Source organism: Hyaena hyaena, unplaced genomic scaffold (assembly GCF_003009895.1).
Source record: "Hyaena hyaena isolate Hyena2069 unplaced genomic scaffold, ASM300989v1 scaffold_105, whole genome shotgun sequence".
NCBI classification, from domain to species: Eukaryota; Metazoa; Chordata; class Mammalia; order Carnivora; family Hyaenidae; genus Hyaena; species Hyaena hyaena.
This window is the reverse complement of record NW_024080737.1, coordinates 2,004,565-2,032,348: the sequence shown is the minus strand read 5'-3', so window position 1 is coordinate 2,032,348 and position 27,784 is coordinate 2,004,565. Positions and strand designations below refer to the sequence as shown.

General features: G+C 37.0%; 1 protein-coding gene across 2 annotated transcripts in view; it reads left to right on the top strand.

Moving 5' to 3' along the window:
- The window catches only part of VEPH1 (ventricular zone expressed PH domain containing 1), a 218,740-nt gene that overhangs the window by 139,559 nt on the left and 51,397 nt on the right, over positions 1–27,784 (top strand). For both annotated transcript variants that reach the window (XM_039236070.1, XM_039236068.1), the window contains exon 9: positions 26,441–26,580. In XM_039236070.1, coding sequence (XP_039092001.1) covers positions 26,441–26,580 — 140 coding nt within the window. The remainder of the gene's footprint in view (positions 1–26,440; positions 26,581–27,784) is intronic.

Sequence of the window (27,784 nt, the reverse complement as noted above, 5' to 3'; positions counted from 1 at the left end):
CTATACCTTGGTAAAAAATATTTTCTTCTTGCCCACGGCATTCCCTTTAGCCCTAAAACCAAATGTAATAATTCCAAAAATTGTAACACTCTTCAAACAAATTTGAAATATAGAAAAATGCTTACTTCGTCTTGCAATATTAAGCATTATTACCAGCCTGCATTATAGACCAGAGTTTGGCAAACCTTCTCTGTAAAAGGCCAGTTACTAAATTTTCCTTGGTCAGAGATAAATCATTTGATCTTAACTGCAACTATTCAACTCTGCCATTATAGTGTAAAAGCATCCACAGGTGATACATAAATGGATTGGCATCACTGTGTTCCAATAAAACTTTATTTACACAAACAAGCAGAGTCAGACTTGGCCGACAGCCATAGTTTATCAAGCCTTGTTCTAGGCAGTCAGTTTTTACTGGCTGCTGCATTCACCTGGAGCTTTATGCTAGATGATGTTTAAGGGTTTCTGATCCACCCCCCGCTCGCATCCCCCCCATACACACCTTAGAGTAAACATAGCTGATTGAGAACACGCTCATCTTCACTATCACTAAAATCCCACTTAAATAATAACAAAGGGATTAAAAAAATATAAGCTTAGGTAAATGGAGGCTGAAACAGCAGACAAAGGATGACAACAAAATGTCTGGCAGAGTAAAGGAGATGCAAAGTTGGCACTAAGCAGTGACTGGGTTGTGGCCCAAGAGACTGCACTGCCACACAAGAGGGATTTTGTACAGTTCTGCTGGTATCTCCCAGTGATCTAGTGTTGGAGGTCCAGCAAACTGTTTTTCAGGACAGTTGGTTCTAACGTGATGCAGTCATTGTCAGAGGTGCCACATCAGCACATTTGTAAAACCCAAACTAATTGATGGGGGGTAAGCATGGAAGTCTTGACTCCAAACTGTGAACATGTTGGTATTCAGCGGGCTTTTGGAATGAAAAGAATAGTGCCAAAGAGAACTAGCAGTTTGACTCCTACTGTTTTTACTGCCCTTAGGCTATTTTGAAACGCTGTCTCTCCAGCCTTCTTTCTAAGGCCCAGGGGAACTATTTGCTCATATTTGCAAAGTCACTCCCAGTACTGACAAGATTCCATCATGTTGAGGAAGTGTAGGACAGAAAATTGGAAAATAGGTAGTGCAGAAAGAAGGCTTCTGATTTGGGGTGCTGATTTGCATGTCTGGTTCTCTGCCTGCAGAAGGAAGCACAGAGAGAAGCAGGCTGGTAGCTATGGTGCTGGTGGGCTGTTTGGGTGTCTCACTCAATGGCCCTTCGTGAATCCAGCAGACAAAGGCAGTGTATAAGGAAGCTGTGTGCTGTGTTGTGACAGATGCAAACTTCAAGGGTGACTGAGGTCAAATATCACAGGCTTCACTAACTCTGAGCCGGTAACTCCCATCTCCTTTTCCCAGCAGAGTATTTGGAGAATTGATGAGGGGGGGAAAAAAAGATGCAAAATTAACTGAGGTGGGGTTTGTTTGTTTGTTTGATTGATTGATTGATTGATTGATTGATTTTGACACAGACACTTTTTGTATTTTGTTCTCCCTTTTGTCCCGAGGCAGACACTAGTTATATTTAGGTCCTGTTTTCTCTATAAAGAGGGAAAAAATATTGGACTTCTTGGGTTATTACTACCACCATCACATTACTATATTTGCTTTGATTTGAATTCCTTTCCTCATAATAAATCTTCCTGTCGTCTCCCTCTCTTTGAAGTTCTCATCTCTGTCTCAGTTCATTGTATTTGCATTTCCTTTTTCCATGTCCGTTCCTTTCATTCTTTGGGTTGGTCTACTCTCTTTGAGAATGTCAAAGAAAAAACATCTCTCAATACCCACATATACACAAACTTCTTGAATTTTCAACGGGTAGCTTTTCAGAGAGCATTGCACTGAGCATAGAGCATCATCATATTGATGAAGGTGGTTAGGGGAGTGGAATGGTTAATGATTTTCAGTTTTGACAGAAAGCAAAATTAAAATCAAATGAAATTCAACAGTACCACATAGATTAGGAAAGGCATGAAATACAAGGAACCATGTATCTTTCATGGTGGTGGAGCAGTATGTCCGTCATCACTTCCTGCCAAATTCTATGTGTTCAAGGTGGTATCTGGTTCTCCAGCCAACTGAATTTTACATTATAGCCAGGACCCTATGCAAGGACATCTGCAGACAACCTGTAATTGTTTACCCTTGGATTTATGTTAACTGATAGTTGTATTTGGGAAAAGGTCACATCAGCACATTTAGAGGGAGGTAAATGGCAGGCATTTGCCATGTTGGATTTGCAGGAAGACCTTTGGCCATTTCACTCTTTGTGAGGTAAATAGTGGTTCACGCCAGGAGGAGGCAATATGTAATTGGCAAGAGGCAACAAATTAACCCTATCACCTGTTGTTACACTCTTTATTACCATTCTGTTATCAAAGCACAATACAGTCACATCATTTCCTCTAAATTCACTGTGTATGATTTGAGTTGATTTTTGTGAATGTGATCCCTTGAAGCCGGAGGGCATTTTTAAAGTCATCCTTCTATATATGCTTGGGGATTAGAGTACCTCTGTTGCCAGAACTAATATTTGAAGTTCTATTACAAGAATGGCCAATGGATTTCAAAGACCATTCAGGCCAAGTTGGCTTGAAGTCATCTATTGTGGTCAAGGTTTAGACAAATTAAAAAAAAAAAATATATATATATATATATATATACACACACACACACACACACACATACACACATATGTGTATTAGACAAATTAAAAAATATATATATATATACACACACACACACATACACATATATAGGCTACCAGGGCTGGCATGGTCTTTGAGAACTGTGTGCACCAGCACCATTGCCCAGGCTCTTTCCCACCAAGGGCCTAGACCTGGACCACTTGTCCTCTCCCTACATCTCATTCACTTCTGCCTGTCCTTGAGGCCTTAGCACAAACACTGCTTCCTCAAAACAGCCCTCTCTGACCCCCTCCCCAGTCTAAATGAGTTATTCCAATATTGTTCTTTGGGGAAGTTTTCCTATTTTTTTTTCCTTCAGAGCATTTATCCCATTTCCTTTTTTTGTGTATTATTCTTTATTGTCTCCTCCACTAAACAAAATAAATAGCACATATCTAGGATCTATACTGTAGAAAGTCAGCAAATGCATGTTGAATAAATGATCTTTTGAAAATTCCTTTAAGTCTATGTCTATACTATACTTTTTTTTTTATTGCTTATAAAAACGAAATCTTTATAAGGAGCTCTATTCACCCAGTCTAACCTTTATATGTCTGGATACTTTGGATTTTACTTTTACATCTTTGAGTATCTTCTTCCCAGATAACCCCTACCTTTGTAAAAACAAAGAAGAAATAGGGAGTTACCTTTAAATTATTGAACAAAGGAATATACATATTATAAATAATAGATATAGACCACGACTTGGTTTTTGCTATTGGTTTTTCCTTATTTCAGTGTTACTAGTTACTGTTATTTGTATTTAGATGCAGCTTATACCTCTAGTTTTAAGTCATCTCCCACATGGACTTGCTCTTTCCAGATGAATAACTTATTATTTGTAAAAATAGCTAATTTTTATTCAATAAATATTCTTATGATGCATAATGAATATTTAATAAAAATAACTGAATCAATTTATTTATTTAACCATGGTGAAGAGCCTGTAGCCTAGCTATGATTGTCCTCATTTTATGGGTGAGAAAATAGACTCAAAGTCAAATAGCCCGTACAAGGTACTATAGCCAATAGGGGGCAGAGTTAAGACTCTACCCTGGATTCATGGCCATGCCACTGCCAGGCTATCCCACACTGCCTCTTTGCATGTGCCATTTTCATCCACACCTCCATGTCTTTGTCCATGCCTCTGCTCCATTTATCTAGGTTCCACATTCATCAAGTCTAGATCAAATCTTACTTCCTCTGTCCTCAGTGATCCCATGTACTACTCATCTTGCATTTTGCCTTGGATTGCTATTTTTTAAAATATTCCTAATATCTCTTTATAATGATAAGACTCTCAATGAGTCTCTTTATAGTTTTAGTACCTAGATCAATGCTGCATACTTGGTAAATTGCCAAAATATTTGTTAATAATGATGATGATGTTAGATATTTCCCTTGTAAAGGATAACAAATGAAATCAGCCTTCTTCAAGCTTAATAGCTATCTATGTTGTTACAGCAACTACATCAATAAAAAGTAATCTGTAACATGTTTTAGAATTTATGCTCTAAGAGTATAGTTCATATGAAAATGCCTTCCTCAGACACTTTCAGTCATATTTGTAGACTGTAGTATTGAGTTTCCCTTAAGACTAGAATTATGTTCTAAAAATAGCTTCCAAATTTATGGCATAGCCCCAGGCCTGATTGCACAAAGTTAGCTGCTTTCTATTTAGTGAGACCTCACTCAGCAGCAGTTAATGAAACAAAATTCTCCCTAATTTTTCCATGTCAGACACATGATTATGAAGTCAACTTAGAATAGATCCCCAGTGAACATCCTAGGAAAGCCAGGCTTGGCTAGAAGTTGCTAAAGGCCACTTTTTGCAAAAGCTTCAAAGAGTTTGAGACAGTTGATATATATTGTATGGAGGTACCATACATCTTGCACCAACTTATCTGACATCATCAAACCTCTTAGAAAATACATATCACTCTTTCAAGAATGCTTTCTTAAGGCTGTTCGGTGGTGGTAGGCCAGAAGGCCTTAGTTCAGAATTGCCAGATGGTGAGCAGTAAGATAGATGACTCACATATAGACAATCTTAGGCTTGTCCTTTTTTCCTAGGGGAGAAAACATGTAAACAGACTCATTTTAGTGGAGTTTAATAACACTTCCTAAAATTTTCTGTACCCTAAATCTGGTTGCTGTTATATATTTTGCAGAATCGTAAAGTAATTGGTCACACATGGAATGGTACCTGCAGGGGATCAAGGCTTGCCTGCCTTGTTTGCCTCTGCACAGCTTTTGATAAATCTCTTCTTGGTAGAGCCAAATGTTTATTTATAACACATGGGCTTCCACTGACTCAGTGTGACCACAAAGTGACTCTGTATCATTGCCAGAAATCAACTACATTAGCATCATAAAATAATAAATATAGAGAGAGATATATGTATGTATTTGATTTAAAATTCATATAAACTCCAAAATTACTTTCATGTCTGCAAATTGTGCTAGTTCCTATGAAAATATCCCAGATTTATTTCTGATTGTATTGATGTTGAGTACTTTGTATTCTTACTGTTTGGACATCCAAATTGTATTTGGTGACCATCAACAGTGCATGGTAGGAAACAGTTGAGCTCTTCCAAATGAATTTCCCCTTGAGGGTTTGTGATGTATAAATGCTCCAGTTCCTCCTCCCAGAGCTGAGTCAAAGTCATCATTATCATTGAAGGGTGCATTTTTTCTGGTAGTAACCAAAACTTCACTGGAGAAGTAATAAAAGTATCAATATAGTCACTTAAAGATAGGCTCAATTTTAAATTAGTTACAGAATTTAGGGGCCCCTGGGTGGCTTAGTCAGTTGGGCGTCCGACTTTCACTTAGGTCATGATCTCGCGGTTCGTGGGTTCGGGCCCCGCGTCGGGCTCTGTGCTGCCAGCTCAGAGCCTGGAGCCTGTTTCAGTCTGTGATTCCCTCTCTCTCTCTCACCCTCCCCTGCTCATGCTGTCTCTCTCTCTCTCTCCTAGAAATAAATAAAAAACAGTTTAAAAAAACCTTTAAATTAGTTACATAATTTACATTTTCATTATTCCTATTTTGGGAGAAGAACTGACTAAATTCCTGAAAATACTAGAAACAACATTGAAATTAATACAAAAATATGGGTAATATTACTATAAAACCTTTTTCTATAATGATAAGCAATCAGTCACCTGATTGGCCCAATTTGAGGACTATTTGTAAGAGTTGCTGCTCATCTGTCTGTGCAATCAGGCGGCCAGGAAAGCGACTGCAGATGTCACTATCCAGTCACATCTCCTTTACAATTAATATGATGGTTTTATTCCTGAGGAAAGTATTATTATTCCTTAATTACAAATTCAGAAACTGAAATATATAAGAGAAAACAAAATTTGCCCCAGATCACACATAACTGGCATATGGTTGGTAGACCTTAGATTGATCCCAGGCTGTCTAACTGCAGAATCTGCAGAATCTGTTAGCTACTGTGCTGTTAGGTCGAGCTGATCTTGTCCTGTGATAATAAAGCTAATGTGCTTGCAGCAGCATGTTCTCAAAACAATGCTCATACAGTTTCAGTTCTTAGAGAATACTCTATTTTTACTCAAATCTGCAAAGAACAAGGATATTTCTATTGGCTTTATTATTTATTTGCCTAATTACCATTGAACATACACACATATGCCATGAAATAACTATAAGAACTACAGTTCCCTTGCAGTGCAAAGTCATTATGCTCTATAAGGCTATTTACCATGGTCAGAGATATCCTGTGATCTTCTGCAGTCTTCTTCTGTTGGAACAAGAGACATATACAATTTCTCAAATATACTTATCCCCCCTTATCTTCACTCCTTAGTAAGCTAAATGAGGTTTTGTTGAGTCCTAAAGAAAGGACATGGCAGATGTCCATCAACTGAGGAATGGATAAAGACAATATGGTGTATTTATATACAATGGAATATTACTCAGCCATCAAAAAGAATGAAATCTTGTCATTTGCAATGACATTGATGGAGCTAGAATGTATTATGCTAAGCAAAATAAGTCAGTCAGAGAAAGACAAGTACCACATGATTTCACTCATGTGGAATTTAAGAAACAAAACAGATGAACATATGGAGAGAGGGGAAGAGAGAGGGAAACAAACCATGAGAGCCTTTTAAAGATAGAGAACTGAAGGTTGATCAAGGGAGGTGGATAGGGGATGGGCTATATGTGTGATGTGTAATTTTTTTAAGTTTATTTATTTATTTTGAGAGAGAGAGAGAGAGCGAGCATGCACGCACACAAGCAGGGGAAGGGCAGAGAAAGAGGGAGAAAAAGAATCCCAAGCAAGCTCCATGCTGTCAGCACAGAGCCCGACGTGGGGCTCAAATTCATGAATCATGAGATCCAGACCTGAGCCAAAATCAAGAGTTGGATGCTCAATTGACTGAGCCACCCAGGTACCCCTAGATGGGTGATGGCTATTAAGGAAGGTATTTGTTATGATGACCACTGAGTGTTGTACATAATTGATGAATTACTGAATTCTACTCCTGAAACCAATATTGCACGGTATGTTAACTGATTAGAATTTAAATACAGTTTTGAAAGAAAAGGAGGGTCATGGTCATGAGACATGCAGAGGGTTAAGAGAAGTAAAGAATACCATAAGCACAAAGAATGTGGGTTAGAAATCATGAGTGAGAAAAAACCTAAAATAGAATGTCAGCCTACTCCAGTGATCTCCATCCAACCCCAAATCACACAGTCCAAGGAGTGTGGCTCACTCCAAAAAGGCCTGTGCATTGGCCAACTCCAGAAAGGAACCATTTACACTATGACCTGTGAGAATGACACCCCCTGGACTCATACAGTAGAGAAAGCCTGTGTGGCTGTAAGCAGTGGCCCTGCAGATAAGACCTAAAGTCATAGCTAAAAGGATGAACTGTGCAGGGCAATCAGAACTCTTAGATAGATGCAGTTCTCAGCAGCAAGTGAATGCCAAGGGTATGTTTCCAGGATCATCCATTCAGCGGACAGGGGAGATCCACAAACAGGGCCAGTCTCCAGATGGGAGGGCGGCAGCAGCACCTAGGCAACATTCAAAGCCAGCTCCCATTTCATTGAAGAGAAGGGATAGGTTCCAGTGAAGACCCATGGCTTACTGTCCATGTTTTTCTTCATCCCTGTTCATCCCAACCTAGACTCTTTCCAACCCAGTAGCATTAGTGGTGATAGAGCTCCTGGTTAACCACCAGGTCTGTCTCCCTTGGTTCTAGAAGTGGCTCAGGCAAAGCCTGCCATGAGAGATTATTGATTTTGATATGGCCAGGGCTGGCATAGGCAAGTACAAGTTCTGTGATATTTGTACCTGGAGCACTGTAGCCATTTCAGGCTCCTGATAAGTGCAATTGGAAACAGCACATTAACTATTTCTTGCCTTTTTGCCACCCAAATTCTAAGAAAAACACTTTATCATTTAGCCCACCTGCTCTTTTGCTCCTGCTCTCAATCCAAGAAGCCAGCCCAGGATTCAACAATAATGAAATGTTTCCTTATAGAGTCTCTCATATAGAACAATATCAGATACTGTCTGGTTGCTCAGATTGGGCAATCCATGAATGTGGAAAGTCTTCTCCTGAGGGTACCAACCCAATGGTTCTCTGCTAAGAGATTTCATTTGAGCAAGATGATATCATATAATATAGATAGGTTTTAAATATCTGAACCATTTTTCAGATACCTCCCATCTTGACTTTCTGCTTCTCAGATTTCCCTTCGCAACACAGGACTCTCAGTGAAACAGAAAAATTTACTATAGAGGCCTTGCCAAAGTAGAAACATTTAATTTCAAAATTAAGCCATTATAGGAGATCTAAATATACAGGGGAAATTAAATTCTGAGCTTTGCCATGCTTTCAAGTGTATTTCAATCTCAAGATTTTAAGGAAAAGAATAGTTTTCTGAGCTGGTTCCATTGCAATCCTATCTCATAAGAGAGAAACTACAGTTCTGAGACTTTATCAGATTTCCCACACAAGGCAAATATTTGAGATGCCAGAGTTTCAGAGAGCAATAAGCCACTCCTGCAGCCTCTATTGAATGCATATTGATTGTCTTCTCACCTCAAAGTTTATGCTACCCCATGGACCATTGAGAGCTAGCCAATTGAAACAAGGATAACTCAACTCTATTCCCTCTCACTTTAGTTCATCAATAGATCTTTCTGTCTTCCTGTATGGAACAAAATATTTAACCAGCTGGTCCAAATTTACAATTAGGAGTTTGAGTTTCTGGAAGCTGAATAAGCAGCCATAAGAAAATGAAGATAGAAATAATTAACCAGAAAGAATAAAAATGTTGACTCTCACTAATGTTAGTTATGATGATTAAGGTCATCATCCACGGATTTTACGTTACCTAAGAATGAAACAAGTTGCACTTAAAATACAACTTGAAAGAAACAATGGAGGAAACTAAGGCTTTCAAAGATATATTGACTTATGTTATATATAACACTGATATATAGAAAAATAATTTTATGATTATGATTTTTGCTGTCGACTTTCTACTTTCCAAAACTAACTTGACAGAGGCAGGTTATCTCCTTGACTTATTTCCTTGATTGCTATGCTTCCAGTTCAAATGGTTCCCATTGGGGACCAGTAATATCTTGAGCAGGGTCAGTCACGTGTGCATCCCTCAAAAGAGGTTTGAGCATGAATGGGAATGTACCACACAATGCATCCAATTATACAATAAAGATCGAAACTCAGTCAAAACCAAAAACTAAACTATAAATCTCTAAATACAGTGTAAATGAGAGTGATACGCAATTTATAAGAGCATTTACATAATTAAAAATGCCTAGGTATAAATGAAATCCCTCTTGGACTTCAAGTGTTATTAATTGCTGTTTAATCTAAGCATAAGAAATTACTTAATATCTTTGAATTTCAGCTCCTTCTCTAAACTGGAAGTATCCATATCACAGGATTGTTGTGATCTTAAGTGGTGATACACACATAAAGCTCTTAGAACAGTGCCCAACATATAAAACTCAAGCAATCAATGTTAGCTATTTTTTCCTTATTCTGCTGCAAGAAAGTCTTCCTCTCATGTGTGATGCTTTGAATACAGCACATATCAAACCATTTCTCAGAGCTTCCTGGTGATATTCTTGCCCCATTTCTGTGCTTCTGAGCCTCAAAATACCTTTAGCAACAAAAGCTTCACTTGCTCCTGTCTGGGGTACTAGCACTTTGGAGGATTTCAGAGAGATCGAGTGGATGCCTTCAAGCACTGTTGCTAGATCTTCTTTCTTTCTGGATCTTCTTCTGTCATATCTCCAGAGAAATTTATTTCAGTTATATAGAATTTTATTTCAAACTGTACTTCAGTATTAGCTCTGTATTAAGTTCTTTTTAATTAAACAATTAGACAAAAATGTCAGTACACTAAGAGACTTAGAGATTCCAAGGGTCATTATGCAACCCCTTTAATCCAAATAGCATAATGGCAGTGTTTAAATACTCCACCTGGCTGAGCAATCCTTTCTTTCCTTATATTCAATAGTAGTAGTTATAATAGTGATCATGATAATGGTAACAAACATTACCAAGCACTTGCTGTGCCAAGTACACTTCTGTCAGAGAACTTCATATGACTTAACTCATTTTATACTTGTATTAACCAGGGTGACCAATGCCTCTTGGTTTTTCCAGGACTTTCCCAGTTTTACCATGGAAAGTCTCAAGTCCCAGCAGCTACATCCAGGCAAACCAGGATGGTTGGTCACCCTAAAGAGTCCTTAGAAATAAGTGTTGTGTGGTGCCTGGGTGGCTCAGTTGGTTAAGTATTAGACTTCAGCTCAATTCATGATCTCGCAGTTTGTGAGTTTCAGCTCCACATTGGGCTCTATGCTGATAGCTCAGAGCCTGAAGCTTGCTTCAGATTCTGTGTCTCCCTCTGTCTCTTTGCTCCTCCCCCACTTGTTCTCTCTCTCTCTCTCTCTCAAAAATAAATAAAAATTAAAAAAAAAGAAATAGGTGTTCTTATTCCCATTTAAATAACAGAAAGGTTATGTAACTTTCCCAAGGACATACAGCTATTAAGTATGAAAGTCTTGACTTAGAATCTGTGTTCTTAACCACCACCTTGGAGAAGTACTGGACTTTGAATGAGAGGTCAGAGAAATTGGTCCTAGAATGGCTTCTGAGGGAAGGGCTTTTCCTTCCTCCTGAGTCAGGGCAGAAAGACTGGTTATAAGAACGTCCAACATTCTCCATCACCTAAAAGTTGTTGGATGGCTCTAATTCTGTTCTTTACTAGTGACTTGAAATAACAAGCTGGAATAATTTCTGATCAGTTTTCACATAGGAAATTTGCAAGTGCATATGTACCAAGAAACACTACATTCCACTGTGTGATTAGATTTCAGCCTCATGTGCCAAATGTCCAGTTTCCCTCCTTAAGCTGACTCCCCATCCTCTGTCCTTTGCTGTGTGACTCTTAATAAGACTTTCTGACTTATTAACCATCTGACTATTAGGGCAAGATTTCTTTCTCCACTCAATATTCTTATTCAGTGTAGTTTTATTCTCTATCATTACTTTTCACTTATTCTAATATTACAAAATTTCACAATACAACTCATACTTACAAAGAAGATGTACTATCATTTTTTCCAGAACCCATAAGGAATAATTGACCACCAGCTAGTGAAAGGGAAACTTAACTGACTTCTGTTTAAATTTAATCCAACAGGATCTTTTGAATAGTACAGTTAGGAAACAATCTCTTACTTGGTAGAAAATGTTCTTTTTTTTCCCCTCCCCTCCCATGCTTATCTTCCAAAGGTGGCATCTGGGGGTATTCTTTTTGTGCAGTGGTGAGATAGCACTGTACCTGGGAATGGGGGTGGGGGAAAAGTGTCTTCTTGCCTAAAGGATAGTGTCTTTTGCTTGCCTGATCACCATCTCCCAGATGAAGTTTAGGGTGGTATAATATTGTCCAGGAACTGTGCACAGGGACAGGCCAATAGTTCTGTCTGGCCATCCTGACCCCACCGCAGTACCCATTGGTGCTGTGACCCCCTCCAAGGTCTGCCTTGAGAAGTTCTCCCTGTAGTCCACCATTCAGAGCTTTCCTCCACTGCCCCCCCTCCCCCCCACACACACACTGTGGTGATTTCTCTGAAAAGCTGTCCAGCCACGGTCGCGGCTCCTACCTCCTCCACTCTACTTCATAAAAGAGCCAAAGGTGGTCCATGAGATCTGAACCTCAGACCTTCTCTACTTAGTTCACAGAGCTGTGCTTGTAACTTAGTTGGCTGCCCTGCTTTGGCGCTGAGTGCCACCTGGGAATGGATCTCATCCTTTGTAAGGATCCAATTGCCCCCAGTATTACCATAACTTATCTAATATACTCCTTCTTCCCCAGACTGAAGTCCAAAGATTGGGAAGTCAAGACCCACATCTAATGGTGTCACACTTGTCTCTCTCCTTCTCTCCACAGTCTATCCTGCCACAACTGGAAAGCTTTCTTTTTTACTTCTTTTGTGTTATGTTCTCCCATAATACCTCAACCATAAAACTGACCTGGCTGCCATTTGCTCCATACCACCAATCTATACAAGTCCTCCAGGCACAGGAGTTGATAGACTAAAGAGAAATAAACAAATTTAAGTATCCTTTACCAAGACAAAGGCCTTCCTATCTGTCTGGCAACTGAATTCCATTTTATCTTGTCTTTTTCTCTGTACTTCTATAATTATCTGACACCTACCGCCCCACTCCCATACCCATCTGACTGACAGTTAGGTGGAAGTTAACATGGATTAGGGCAAAAGTTGTGAGCTCAAGAAAGCCAAAGAGAAAAATATTTTTAAAACTATAAATATTGGCTCCATTGCATGGTAATTTAGTGAGATCGTATTTAAACTGCCTGCTTTAATCAATATCAACTTTTTCATTGTGTATGAATTTTTTCTTTTTAAATTATGTAGGTACACATGAATATAAACCCACAAGGAGACAATTACAATAATAAAATTCCCTTTATGTGGAATTAAAAGTGTATGCTCCCACACCCAATCCCAGTTCTCAAACCAGAAAAATCACTGTCAATGATTGATCTATAACTTTACAGACCTTTCTAAAATGCATTTATATGAATATATATGTATTCATATACTAATATATAATTTTGACTCCCCTCCCCACAATCAGGGTCTTGTACTGATTTTGTACACCTATGGTTTATCCATTTCTGAATATGCAATTACCAAATTTCCCTTTGCTTCTCTGAATTTTACTGGTATTATTAAAGCAATCACTTGCAAAATAACTTTATTTCATTTTTTTGGATAATTCCAAACAAAAGCATCTGTCATGCTTGTTTGGCAACTGGCTGGAATTTTTGCCACGAGTAGGAAAATGAGACTTGTACTTTGGCTCTGGGGAGGATGTTGCACACATGTGCATGTGATATGGCCAGGAGTCAGTCAGCTGCTGAGAATAGACAATGTATTTCTCAACCAACACTGATGTAAGTATAACTTCGTGAAAATGAGGCAAAGTCTCCTTTCCCATCACTTTCCCACCCTACATTCTTCATCAAATGAGAAATTTGGTGAAATGCAAAATTTCCTTCACACATCAGTCGAACATATCAGTTCAACAAATCACACTTCTGAGCACCTACTGCAGAACCAAACCTTGTAAATACCATGATGATTAAAGCAATGTCTACTCTTAAAGAATTATTTGACATCATTTCAAACAGTAATTTTAGAAATTCATCTGTGCTTTGAAAACCTAATTTTTTTATGTTGGAATGTTTTTACTCTATTTCCTGCATCAAAGTTATAAAATAATGGTTACTCTTTCTTGTTTTTAATTTTTAATGTTTTTTATTTATTTCTGAGAGAGACAGTGTGAGCAGGGGAGGGTCAGAGAGAGAGGGAGACACAGAATCCAAAACAGGCTCCAGGCTCTGAGCTAGCTGTCAGCACAGAGCCCGACGCGGGGCTCGAACCCACGAACCATGAGATCATGACCTGACCCGAAATCAGATGCCTAACTGACTGAGTCATCCAGGCACCCCAAATAATGGTAATTCTTTTAAAAGCATCTAAATTTTAATTTGGGAGTGACAGAGAATACACTTTTCATCTAAGATAAAAGTATGTATTTGAAAATCACTTGGAATTAGTTTAATAAGTGATGCATAACGGCTTGTCATGTCTTCTTCCATTTTTTTTTCAGGCAAAAGCTAAAGCAGTTTAAAGTAATAAAGCATGTTCTATGTTTTTCCCCAACATTGTAATTTATGGGTGACTTCAAAAACATGCTTTATTTTACCTGCTTTGGAAAAGTTCCCATCAGATAAATTACCAGTTCCATTTCCTCCTACTTTTTTTCTGTCTAATTTAGGATATTTATACAGTGAAATGACAGTATTATTTAGAAATTTGGAGTTAGTATTTTGAATCATGTCTTTGAAACACATCAGAGGAGAATTACATGGGAGATGTAAGAAATGGCCTCAGTGACTCTTGTCTGTCTAGTATCAATTAGGAAGAAGAAATCTACTCTCACTGATCCTGTTGCCATCTGTCCTGTATTGAGTACTGAAAGCAAGTCAGGGTAGCCCTGTGCAAACATCCAACCTTAATTTGGGAAGTCATGAGAAGTACATTTCTTCATGGGCTTCTGTAGACCATGAGATCATATAATCTCAGAGCTAGAAAGTATATTCTAGTATGACAGTTCCCCCAAAACTGAACATAGAATTACCATGTAATCTGAAAATCCCACTTCCAGCTATGTACTCAAAATAATTGAGATCAGGGTCTAAACGAAATATATATATATATACCCATGTTCATAGCAACATAATTCACAATAGCCAAAAAGTGGAAACAATCCAATTGTCCATCAATGGATGAATGGGTAAACAAAATGTGGTATATACATATAATGAAAATTATTCAGCCTTAAAGAGGAATGAAATTCTGATATATCCTACAACATAAATGAACCTTAAAGACGTTATGCTAAGTGAAATAAGCAGACACAAAAGGATAAATGTTGTATGATTCCACTTACATGAAATACATAGAGTAGTCAAATCCATAATGACATAAAGTAGAATGGTGGTTTCCAGGGGCTGGGTAGGGAGAGGGAAATGGGGAGTTATAGTTTAATAGGTACAGTTTCAATTAGAGAAGGTGAAAAAGTTCTGGAGATAGATATTGGTGATGATTGTACAATAATATGAATATACTTACTGCCATTGAAATTTTCACCTAAAAATCATTAAATGGTCCATTTCATATTGTATGTATTTTCACACACACACACACACACACACACACACACACACCCTTACCCTCATGGAGCTTATAATCTAGGAGATTTATAGTAAGCAGATAAAAATGTAAGGTTTACAAACTACTTTCTGGATCAGCTTTTGGTGGGCCCCATTTTATAGATAAGAAGCCCAAAGACACAGAGAAAAGATAATAGGAGGCTACCCACTAAGACCCTGGTTGTCTGGATTCTGGACCAATGATCTTTCCATTGGATGATACTTCCTTTTTGAGGTACTTCTATTACCTCTATTTTTTCTGAGCCATTCAGCAATACACTGGAAAGAGAAGGGATTTAGAACCTGGGTTCAATTTCCAATTTAGTTGCTTCCTGGAAGTTTGATCTTGAAATTTCTTTCTCTATAAAATGGGGATAACAAGACCTATTTCATAAAGGCTTGATTTGTTATACTTATACCTAAGTACAAAGTGAGGAGTCAATGAAAATTACCTTTCTTACTGCTACATCTCTCAAAATGCCTTCTCTGAATTTGTTGCATATTTATGTTATGTTCAATGTGTGAATACTTTCAGTCTAGCAATTTCAGCAAATATATTCCTGTGTGGGATATATGTAGATATAATGTAGAGTGATTTGGAGACAAATGGCTCAGCTAAAAAACCTGGGAAACAAGCCAGATAACATTTATTTGATCCTTATTTAGCTGGGAGAGAATTTCAAGGCATAAGTTTGGTTAAGAATTCAAACCAAGAGTCAACTTATTGTTTTTTCCAAAAATATAATGCCAACTCTTTGATATTTCTACTAGCTATATTAAAAAATTCAATGCTGTATTCTATATTTATTCTTAAAAATCATTTATCTCTATATAAAAAGTATTTAATGGCATAGATTATATATAAGAACCACCCTGGGTGATGAGTTATAAGTGTCTAGTCTTCCAAGAAGAATGATTTGTTTCTCAGATCCAGTATAGATATTTAGAAAAATAGCCACACTTGTCAGCTGCTCATAGAGCATCATAGGGCATTAAAGTTACCACCACAGTCCTCCTTCACCTGAATCTACAGCTTTCTCCACCTCTAAGGAACTCTAAGCAAAGTCATTTTGATTATTCTTTTGGGGTTTAACTCTCTCCTACTTCTTCTGAACACATTTAAGGTTAAAAGAGACCAATTAATCCCATTTTACATGGGCCTATCAAGAGCTTCTCTTTACAGACTTGCCAGATCTCTTTAGATTTATGAAGATCTGTCCTACTCCCAGGTTAGAAAATTATGTTAGGGGCACTTGGGTGACTCAGTTGGTTAAGTGTCCGACTCTTGATTTCAGCTCAGGTCATGATCTCACAGGGTTTTTTTTCTTCACATCCTTGCCAACACTTGTTATTTCTTATAATTTTACTTTTAGCCATTTTAACTGGTGTAAGGCGATATTCATTGTGGTTGTGGTTTGTATTTCCCTGATGATTAGTAATGTTGAGCCTCTTCTCATGTGTCTGCTATCCATCTATGTATCTTCTTTGGAAAAATGTCTATTCAAGTCCTATGCTCATTTTTAAATTAGAATGATTTTTTAGTGTTGAGTTGTATAAGTTCTTTATATATTTTGGATATTAACAGCTTATTGAGTATATCATTTGCAAATATCTTCTCCTATTCACTCTCAGGGTGCCTGGGTGGCTCAGTTGGTTAAGCAAATATCTTCTCCCATTCAGTAGGTTATCTTTTTGTTGATGGTTTTGCTGTGCAAAAGTTTTTTTTTTAACTTAGTATACTCCCAATAGTTTATTTTTGCTTTTGTTTCCCTTGCCTTAGGAGAAAAATGTTGCTATGACCAATGTCAGAGAAATTACTGCCTGTGTTCTCTTCTAAATTTTTTAAAAAATTTTTATTTATGCATTTTTATTTATTTTTCTTAAAAATTTTTCATGTTTTATTTATTTCTGAGAGAGAGAGAGCGTGAGCAGGGGAGGGTCAGAGAGAGAGAGGGAGATACAGAATCCGAAGCCTGAGCCACCTGTCAGCACAGAGCCCGACGCGGGGCTTGAACCCATGAACTGTGAGATCATGACCTGAGCCGAAGTCGGATGCTTAACCGACTGAGCCACCCAGGTACCCTTATTTATGTATTTTTAAAAATACATCCAAGTTAGTTAGGTATGGTGCAATAGTGATTTCAGGAGTAGATTCCAGTGATTCATCCCCTATGTGTAACGTCAAGTGCTTAGGCCAATAAGTGTCATCCTTAATGCCTCTTACCCATTTAGCCCATTCCCCACCAGCCACCCACCACCCCTCCAGCAACCCTCAGAGCCTCTTATATTTTGTCCCCTCTTTGTTTTCATATTATTTTTGCTTCCCTTCCCTGATGTTCATCTGTTTTATATCCTAAATTCCACATATGAGTGAAGTCATATGATATTTGTCTTTCTCTGACTGACTAATTTCACTTAACATTATACCCTCTAGTTCCATCCATGTAGTTGCAAATGGAAAGATTTCATTCTTTTTGATTCTGAGTAACACTCCCTCCTATGTATATACCACATCTTCTTTATCCATTCATCTGTCGATGGAGCTCTTTGCATACTTGGCTGTTGTTGATAGTGCTGCTATAAACCTTTGAAATAACACATCTGTATTCTTTGGATTAATACCTAGTACTGCAATTGCTGGCTCCATATTGAGGAACCTCCATACTCTATTCCAGAGTGGCTGTACCAGTTCGCATTCCCACCAGGAGTGCACAATAGATCCTCTTTCTCCATATCCTTGCCAATATCTCTCATTGCCTAAATTGTTAATTTTAACCATTCTGATTGGAGTAAGGTGATATCTCATTGTGGATTTTGTTTGTATTTCCCTGATGATGAGTGATGTTGAGCATTTTTTCATGTGTCAGTTGTTCATCTGGATGTCTTCCTTAGAGAAGTGTCTGTTCATGTCTTTTGCCCATTTATTCACTGGATTACTTGTTTTTTGGGTGTTGAGTTTGATAACTTCTTTATAGACTGTGGATGCTAACCCTTTATCTGATATGTCATTTGCAAATATCTTCTCTCATTCCATTGGTTCCCTTTTAGTTTTGCTATTTCCTTCACCATGCAGAAGCTTTTTATCTTGATGAGGTCCCAATAGTTCATTTTTGCTTTTGTTTCCCTTGCCTCCAGAGGTATGTTGAGTAAGAAGTTGCTGTAGCTGAGGTCAAAAAAGTTTTTGCCTGCTTTCTCCTTGAGGATTTTGATGGCTTCCTTTCTTACAGTTAGGTCTTTCATCCATTTTTAGTTTATTTTTGTGTATGGTGTAGGAAAGTGGTCCAGGTTCATTTTTCTGCATGTTGCCATCCAGTTTTCCCAGCACCACTTTCTGAAGAGATTGTCTTTATTCCAATGAATATTCTTTCCTGCTTTGTCAAAGATTAGTTGGCCATACGTTTGTGGGTCCATTTCTGGGTTCTCTATCCAGGAGCATGGAATATTTTTCCATTTTTTGTGTCTTTTTCAATCTCTTTCATAAGCTTTCTATAGTTTTCAGTGTATAGACTTTTCACCTCTTTAATTAGGTTTATTCCTAGGTATTTTATCGTTTTGGTGTAATTGTAAATGGAATTGATTCCTTGATTTCTCTTTCTATTGCTTCATTATTGGTGTATAGAAATGGAGCTGATTTTTGTGCATTGGTTTTATATTCTGCACCTTTGCTGAATTCATGGATCAGTTCTAGCAGTGTTTTTGTGGAATCTTTTGGGTTTTCCATATAGAGTATCATGTTGTCTGTGAAGAGTGAAAGTTTGACTTTCTCCTTGTCAATTTGGATGGCTTTTATTCCTATGTGTTGCCTGATGGCTGAGGCTAAGACTTCCAATACTATGTTGAATAACAGTGGTGAGAGTGGACAACCCTGTCAATGTTCCTGACCTCAGGGGAAAAACAGAGATTTTCCTCATTAAGGATGATATTAGCGGTGGGTCTTTCATATATGGCTTTTATGATCTCTAGGTATGATCCTTCTATTCCTACTTTCTTGAAAGTATTGATGTGGTGCATCACATTGATTGTTTTGCAGAAATTGAACCAGCCCTGCATCCCAGGTGTAAATCCCACTTAGTCATGGTGAATAATTCTTCTAATGTATTGTGTATCTTGTTGGCTAGTATATTGTTGAGAATTTTTGCATCCATCTCCTAAGATTTTTATGATTTCAGGTATCACATTTAAATCCTTAATCCATTTTTATTTATCTTTGTGTGTGGTGTAAGAAAGTGGTCAAGTTTCATTCTTTTGCATATAGCTGACCACTTTTCCCACACTATTTGTTGAAGATATTGTCTTTTTCCTACTGGACATTCTTTCCTGCTTTGTCATAGGTTAATTGGTCATATAAATGTGAATTTAGTTCTGGGTTCTGTTGGTCTATGTGTCTATTATTTGTGCCAATACCATACTGTTTTGGTTACTATAGACTTATAGTTATATCTTGATATCTGGAATTATGAAACCTCCAGCTTTGTTCTTTCTGAGGATTGTTTGACTATTCAGGGTCTTCTGTGGCTCCATACAAATTTGAGTATTCTTTCTTCTAGTTTTGTGAAAAATGCTGTTGGTATTTTGATAGGGATTACATTGAATCTGTAGATGCTTGGGTAATATGGACACCTTGACAATACTAATTCTTCCAACCCATGAACATGGAATATCTTTTCATATGTTTTTGTCATCTTCAATTTCTTTCATCAGTGTTTTATAGTTTTCAGAGTATAGGTCTTTCACCTCTTTGGTTAAGTTTACTCTTAGCTATTTATTCTTTTTGGTATAATTGTAAATGGTGTTGCTTTTTAAATTTCTCTTTCTGTGACTTCATTGTTAGTGTATAGAAACTACCAATTTCTGTGTATTAATTTGTATCCTGCCACTTCACTCAATTTATGTACTACTTCTAATAGTTTTTTGGTGGAATCTTTAGGATTTTCGGTATGTAGTATCATGTCATCTGCAAATAATGAAAACTTTACTTCTTCTTTACCATTATGGATAACTCATTTCTTTTTCTTGTCTGATTACTATGGCTAGGACTTCTAGTAATATGTTGAATAAAAGTAGTGAGAATGGACATCCTTGTCTTGTTCCTGACCCTAAAGAAAAGCTCTCAGCTGTTCACCATTGAGGATTATGTTAGCTGGGGTTTACCATACATGCCTTTATTGTGTTGAGGAATGTTTCCTCTAACCCCATTTTTTTGAGAGTCTTTATCATGAATGGATGTTCAATGTTGTGAAATGTTCTTTTAGCAGTTATTGAAATGATCATACAATTTTTATCCTTTATTTTGTTGATGTGTATGACATTGATTGATTTGTGACTATTGAACCATCTTGCATCCCAGGAATAAATCCCACCTGGTCATGGTGAACAGTCTTTTTAATGTATTGTTACATATGGTTTGCTAATATTTTGTTGAAGATTTTTGAATTTATGTTCATCAGGAATATTGGCCTGTAGTTTTCTTTTTTGGTGGTGTCTTTGTCTGGTTTTGATAACAGGGTAATTAATGCTGGACTTACAGGATGTGTTTGGAAGCTTTATTTCTTTTGTATTTTTTGGAATAGTTTGAGGAGAATAGCTATTAACTCTTTTTTTTTTTTTTTTTTACAAATAGTTTATTCTCAAATTAGTTTCCACATAACACTCAGTGCTCATCCCCACAAGTGTCCTCCTCCATGCCCGTCCCCCCCTCCCCCCACATCCATCAGTCCTCAGTTTTTGTCAGCATTCAAGAGTCTCTCATGGTTTGTCTCTCCCCCTTTCCCCCACCATTTCTGCCCTTCTTCTCCCCCTTGGTCCTCCGTCAAGTTCCTCCTAATCCTCCTATACATGCAAACATATGATATTTGTCCTTCTCTGCCTGACTTATTTCACTCAGCATAACACCCTCAAGGTCCATCCATGTCGCTACACATGGCCAGATTTCATTGTTTCTCATTGCCATGTAGTATTCCATGGTATAGATAAACCACATCTTCTTGATCCATTCGTCTGTTGATGGACACTTAGGCTCTTTCCATGTTTTAGCTATTGTGGAGAGTGCTGCTATGAACATTGGGGTACATGTGCTCCTATGCCTCAGCATTTCTGTATCCCTTGGGTAAATTCCTAGCAGTGAATAGCTATTAACTCTTGTTTAAGTGTCTGGTAGAATTCAGCTGTGAATCCCTATAGTCCTGGACTTTTGTTTGCTGGTAGTTTTCTTTATTACCAGTTGAATTTCATTACTTATAATCAGTCTGTGAAATTTTCTGTTTCTTTCTGCCTCATTTTTGGAAGATTATGTGTTTCTAGAAATGCATCTACTTCTAGGCTGTCTAGTTTGTTGGCATACAAGTTTTCATAATATTTTCTTGTTTTCTTTTGTATTTCTGTGGTGTCAGTTGTTACTTCTCCTCTTTCATTTCTGATTTTATTTATTTGGATCCTTTCTCCTTCTTGATGAGTCTGCTTTAGGATTTGTCAATTTTGTTTATATTTTCAAATAACCAGCTCTTGGTTTCATTGATTTTTTTTCTATTGTTTTTTTTCTAAGTCTCTACATCATTCATTTCCACTTTGATATTTTTTATTTCCTTTCTTCTACTCACCTTGCACTTTGTTTCTTCTTCTTTTTCTAGTTCCCTTACACATAATGTTAGATTGCTTAATGAGGTTTATTTCTTATTTCTTGAGGTAGATCTGTATTGCTATATATTTTTCTCTTAGGACTGCTTTTACTGTCTCAGATTTGGGAACCTTGTGTTTTCATTTGTATTCATTTATTTTTAAAATTTCTTCCTTGATTGTTTTACTGACCCATTGGTTTACTATCATGCTGTTTAGTCTCCATGTGTTTGTGTTTTTTCCAGTTTTGTTCTTGTGATTTATTTCTAGTGTCATAACACTGTGATCGAGAAAGAGGCACAGTATGATTTCAGTCTTCTTCAATTTATTGAGGCTTGTTTTATGGCCTAATATATGATCTGTTTTGGAGAATGTCCATGTGCACTCGAAAAGTGTATTCTGTTGTTTTTGGACAGAGAGTTCTGTATATATCTGTTATGTTGCTCTGGTCCAATGTGCCATTCAAAGACATTTTTTTCTGGAGCACCTGGGTGACTCAGTCGGTTAAGCATCTGACTTCGTCTCAGGTCATGAAATTTGAGGCTCATGAGTTTGAGCCCCACATCATGCTCTCTGCTATTAGTGCAGAGCCCGCAGAGGACTCCCTGTCCCCCTCACTCTCTGCCCCTCCCTTGCTTGCTCTTTCTCTCAAAAATAAATAAACATTTGAAAAAAAAGACATTTCTTCCTTGTGGATTTTCTGTCTGGATGATCTGCCCATTGATATAAAGTGGGGTGTTAACGTCCCCTATTATTATTGTATTACTATCAATTTCTCTCTTTATGTCCATTAATATTTGCTATATGTATTTAGGTGCTGCAGTCTTAGGTGTGTAGATATTACAAGTAGATTGGTCACTTTCGAACTATGTAATGCCCTTCTTTGTCTCTTATTACAGTTTTTGTGTTAAAGTATATTTTGTCTGATATAAGTATTACTACACCAGATTTTTTTCACTTCAATTTATATGGTGAATGTTTTCCATCCCTTTATTTTCTGTCTGTATGTATCTTTAGGTCTGAGGTTAGGCTCTTGTAGGTAGTATATGGATGAGTCTTTTTTTTTTTTTAATCAATTCTACTGTATGTTTTTTGATTGAACATTTAGGCCATTTACATTCGAGTAATTATTGATAGGTATGTATTGTCATTTAAAAATTTTTGTCTTCTGGTTGTTTTTGTAGTTCTTTTTTTCCTCTTTCTGCTCTCTTTCTTTGTGATCAACTATAGTGATCTGCAGTGAGGATTTTTTAGCTTTCTTACTCTTTGTATTTTGTGTGTTTATCATAGGTTTTGCATTTGTGATTACTATGAGGTTCATATATAATACCCTAAGTAAATAGCAGTCCATATTCACTTAAAGATTATTTAAGTTCCAACACATTTTTTTTTAAAGGAAACAGAAAAAATTTTTCTTTTTCCTTTTCTCCTTTTCTTTCCCTTTTCATCTCTTCTGTTTGTCCAGGAAACTCTTTACTTCACCTTCAAATCTGAATTATAACCTTACCAGTTAGAGTATTTCTTGTTGTAGATGTTTTCCTTTCAGCACTTTGAACATAGCATGCTACTCCCTTCTGGTTTGCAAAGTTTCTGCTGAAAAGTCAGTTTATAGTCTTATGGGTTTTCCCTTGTAGGTAACTTTTTGTTTCTCTCTCACTGTTTTTACGATGCTCTGTTTATCGTTAATCTTTGACATTTTAATTATGTGCTATGGTGTAGACTTCCTTGGGTTCATCTTGTTTGGAACTTTTTGTGTTTCTTGGACTTCAATGTCTATTTTTCTTCCTAGGTTAGGAAGTTTTCAGTTATTATTTCTTGACATAAATTTTCTACACCTCTCTCTTTTTTTCTATAATGTGAATGTTTGTTGGATTGATGTTGTCCAAGAGATCCCTTAATTATCCTCATTTTAAAAACTCTTTTTCTCTTTTTGCTGTTGAGCTTGTGTGCTTTCTATTACCCTCTCTTCCAGATCAGTGATACGCCTTCTATATCTTCTTATCTATTGTTGATTCCCTCCAGTATGTTTTTTTGTTTCAGTTATTGTACTCTTCAATTCTGATTGGTTCTTTTTAACATTTTCTATCTTTTTATTGAAGGTCTCTGCATTCTTCTATTCATTAATCTGATCCAGTGAGTATCTCTCTGATCATTACTTTAAATTCTTTATCAGGCATATTGCTTATCTCTATTTCATTTAGTTCTTTTTCTGAGGTTTTTATTCTTGTTCTTTCATTTAGGGCGTATTCCTCTGTGTCTCCATTTTGCTTAATTTTTTTGTGTTTGTCTCTATGTATTAGATGAAATGACTATTTCTAAAGTTGAAGGAGTGATCTTGTATATGGTGTTCCTTATGCAGACTGTGTGTGCTTGGTGACTTTTGCCAGCTGGCTGGAGCTGTAGCTATATATCTTTTAAACCATGGCATGTCTCCATCTCTCTTGCTGTTCTCTTGCCATTCTTTCTATCTTCGATCGTTCAGTAGCTGTTCAGTCAGCCCTCAGTTCTTCAGGAAGAATAGTTCTCTTAATAGGTGTAGTGTGTTGTACTCCATGGTGAAAGTGAGTTCAGAGTTTTTTCTTATGTTGCCATCTCGAACTGAAACCTGATCTTGTATTTTGTATCATAGCTTTAAATCTCTCCATGTGTGTGATGTATATATTTTGAATATCTCAACTTATAATACATTATATTATATAACTATTGATGTTCACATTAACTTCAGTATTTATAAAGACCACAGCAAATCCTGTTTTTTATAAAGATAAGCTGTTATCTACCAAAAGAAAGAAATAATCAGATTTGGTGGAATATGCAAAGCGTTCTATATTAAGTAAAGCATGGCCCTCAACATTTACTCTATAAAAATAAATAACCCTTTGGACATCAACTGTAGAAGAAAAACTATCATAACGACGCAGATACACTAATCTCACTACCTGGAATTACCTTAAACTTCATGCCTTGTGTGATTTTTTTCCTGGATGTTCCCTACACTTAAAATGCTTGGTTTCAAAATATATTGCTGTCTCAGCATATATATCACAGCTAGATGTATTCCAAATACCATTTGTGTGTGTGTACTCTTATGGAATACTTGATCTCCTGCTTCTCTAGTATTGATTAAACTCAATTTTTCAAAACATCTGTACCAAAATATTTTTAGTTACTATTTTCAAACATTCCTAGTAGGGCAATGTTAAGCCGATATTGTGTGCAATTCTGTACTCTGACATGTTTCTTTCTCATTGAAGGGCCTCATCGTCTTTTCCACTGGACCTTCAGTCACTCTTTACATCTCATGATCCATTCATCCATAGAATGCAGAAATGCTTTCTGATTTTATCCAAGGATATTGAATGCTGAGCCCAATTTTTTAATTCCCCAAAGCAATTAACTTCAATAAAGCATCCTCTTCCATACCAATGTTTTAGAATCACAGAACGTGATTAATTATTAAGATTTCTGATATATTTCTAAATTGACCTGTGGCTGTATTTTATTTCTAATGCCTTCTCCTCTAACAGGTCATTGGCCATTCATCTTTAATTCTTCCAAACTCGTCCTGAAAGGCCTGTTATTGCTTCACACCTGAACTCTTATAGTGCACAGATAAGCCTCCCCATTCTCTAGGGAACCCAGGGTACACTCTTAGGTGGGGACTGAATACATTCTTATTAGGGTCCCCGTCAACATTTAATAAATTATAACCTATATTTCCATTTTTAAAAGTAGCATATACTAAAATCTAATGATTTTCAAAATATGTCATTTAAAATATCAGCTTAACTCTGAAAGAATAAATACCCTGTGCATTATCAAATGATAGATTTCAAAATTCTCAGTATGGAAGAGCCTAAAGCATCCTAACATGGCATCACCTCAGCTGAGCTCAAATACTGGCTCTGTCCCAGATTGGGCAGACTTGAGTTTTTCTGGATCCCTGAGCATCGTTCATCTTTCCAGATGCCCTTTCAAGCATCTATTGCATGTCACATGCCAACGTCATAGTGGTAAATAAGGTCTTCACAGTTGTTCACTAAGCTGACCCACCAATACACTAAATTTCCTCATTTTTAAAATAAAAATAGTAACACCCATCTTGTAGGTGTAAAAATTAAGTGGCTTCTTGCCACCTCTGCTCCATGCCGCCACCACCATCCTCCCCCTCTTCTTATCCATGAAAGATGATCTCAGTAAGTTTCCCTGCTGAACCTCTTCATTATGAAATAAACTTTTCAGACCAGACCAGGCCAGTTCACAGGAAGCCACACCTGCTGCTGAGTTATTCTGGGGGCTGTCTTTGTGGCCCCCGCACAGCCAGGAGAACAGTGTAACTGGTTCATGTCATACTGTCCACCGCCTAGAAAATGCCTGGGTTTCCTCCATGCATTTGCTTATCCTGCCCACATTATCATTACAAAGTGCCCAATCAGATGGAAATGACACTGTATCTCTCTCTTTTTATTGGCAAGAGGTTTTCTTTCTTCCAGGTGAATTGCTTAGAGATTCCTCATGCATTATTAGTTGAAACAAGGGAAAGATGGATAGAAAGACTATTAATTTGTTGCATCTTTAGTTGAATCTACTTTCCATGAAATGGATCTACCCCCAAATACACAGTTGTTTGGAGTTACTGGTTCACAGACCAAAAGCTGAAGAATGTATTTCTAAAGGTGTTTGTATGTTGAAGTATAAAGTATAACTCTGGGAAGCATCCATGTTTAATGCTATGTCTATTTGTTTCTAGATTCTGTTAGAAGTTGTGTAGCAAAGTTGTTCTTTACCTGCTCCCTGAAGGGTCATTACTGCCTCTACAGTAAGTCCAGTTTTATTCTCATCAGCCAAGAACCTCAGCCATGGATCCAGATCATGTTCCTCTTTCAGCAGGTGTGTATATCCATGCTCGTCATCACTGCATAGCAAGTTGGTGGGGTATGAGTGTATAATCATTTTTACTGATTATTCTTTGACTAGAGTTCATATGTAAATAACAGCAGTGCATACACATTTCATTAGTAATTTTTAACATGGGTTTTCCTTAATTTAGGATAGTTTCTTTATAAAAGACTTTGGATTAGTATCAAGGAGGCCAAACCTGTTAATATCATGAATATTCTTAGTTTAAAAAAAATGAAAAATACAAGAGAGAATACTTTTGTTACACAATAACAAAAACAGCTTATTTGGAGGAATAGCTTTCTTTATGTAGAGTTTGTCTTTATTTCTCCACAACCATTCAATCTCCAATTAATTTTGGTGTCAACGTACCTTTTTGACATTGTTAAGATACTGGAATGCCACCTTTCCCCGCATGGATTTGATGTATATAGGTGAAATTACATACAGAGGAAATTTCAACTTAATGCAAAGATTTAAACATCAAATGAGATTCTTGAATATTTGGAAATACTTATCTTGAATATATCAAACTTTCACATAGGATTTAAATATAGATTATAAAATGTTAATAATAGAAGGAATATCAGATATCATTTTTACAGATAAGAACATTAAAGGCATAACTCAGACCACCTGACCCCTCATTCACTGGTCTCTATGGTCTTTTCCTAGTAGCACATGTTTTAAAAAATGAAATGTGGAGTTGCAGGCAGGAGCAGGATAAGGCAGAAAAATCAGAACATCAATATTATAAAATAGGTAAAAATTAGGCCAGGCATGCCTGGGTGGCTCAGTTGGTTAAGCAGCCAACTCTTGGTTTTACTCAGGTCATGATCTCAAAGTTCATGAGTTCGAGCCCCACATCAGGCTCTGCACTGACCATGGAACCTGCTTAGGATTCTCTCTCTCTCCCTTTCTCTCTCTGCCCCTCTCCTGCTCACTTTCTCTCTCTCTCTCAAAATAAATAAATAAGCTTTAAAAAATAAATAAAATACTAATATCAGAACCCCTATCAAAGTCACCAACCAGATAATTACATTTCTTTATAAAGAAAAGGTAAGTTTATTGAGAAAATAATGAATTTTAATGCTGAATAGATCATAATCATAAAATGGAGCTATAGTAATTAAGAAAAGAGACAGCTTAGGGGTGCCTGGTTGGCTCTGTTGGTTAAATGTCCAGCTTCGACTCA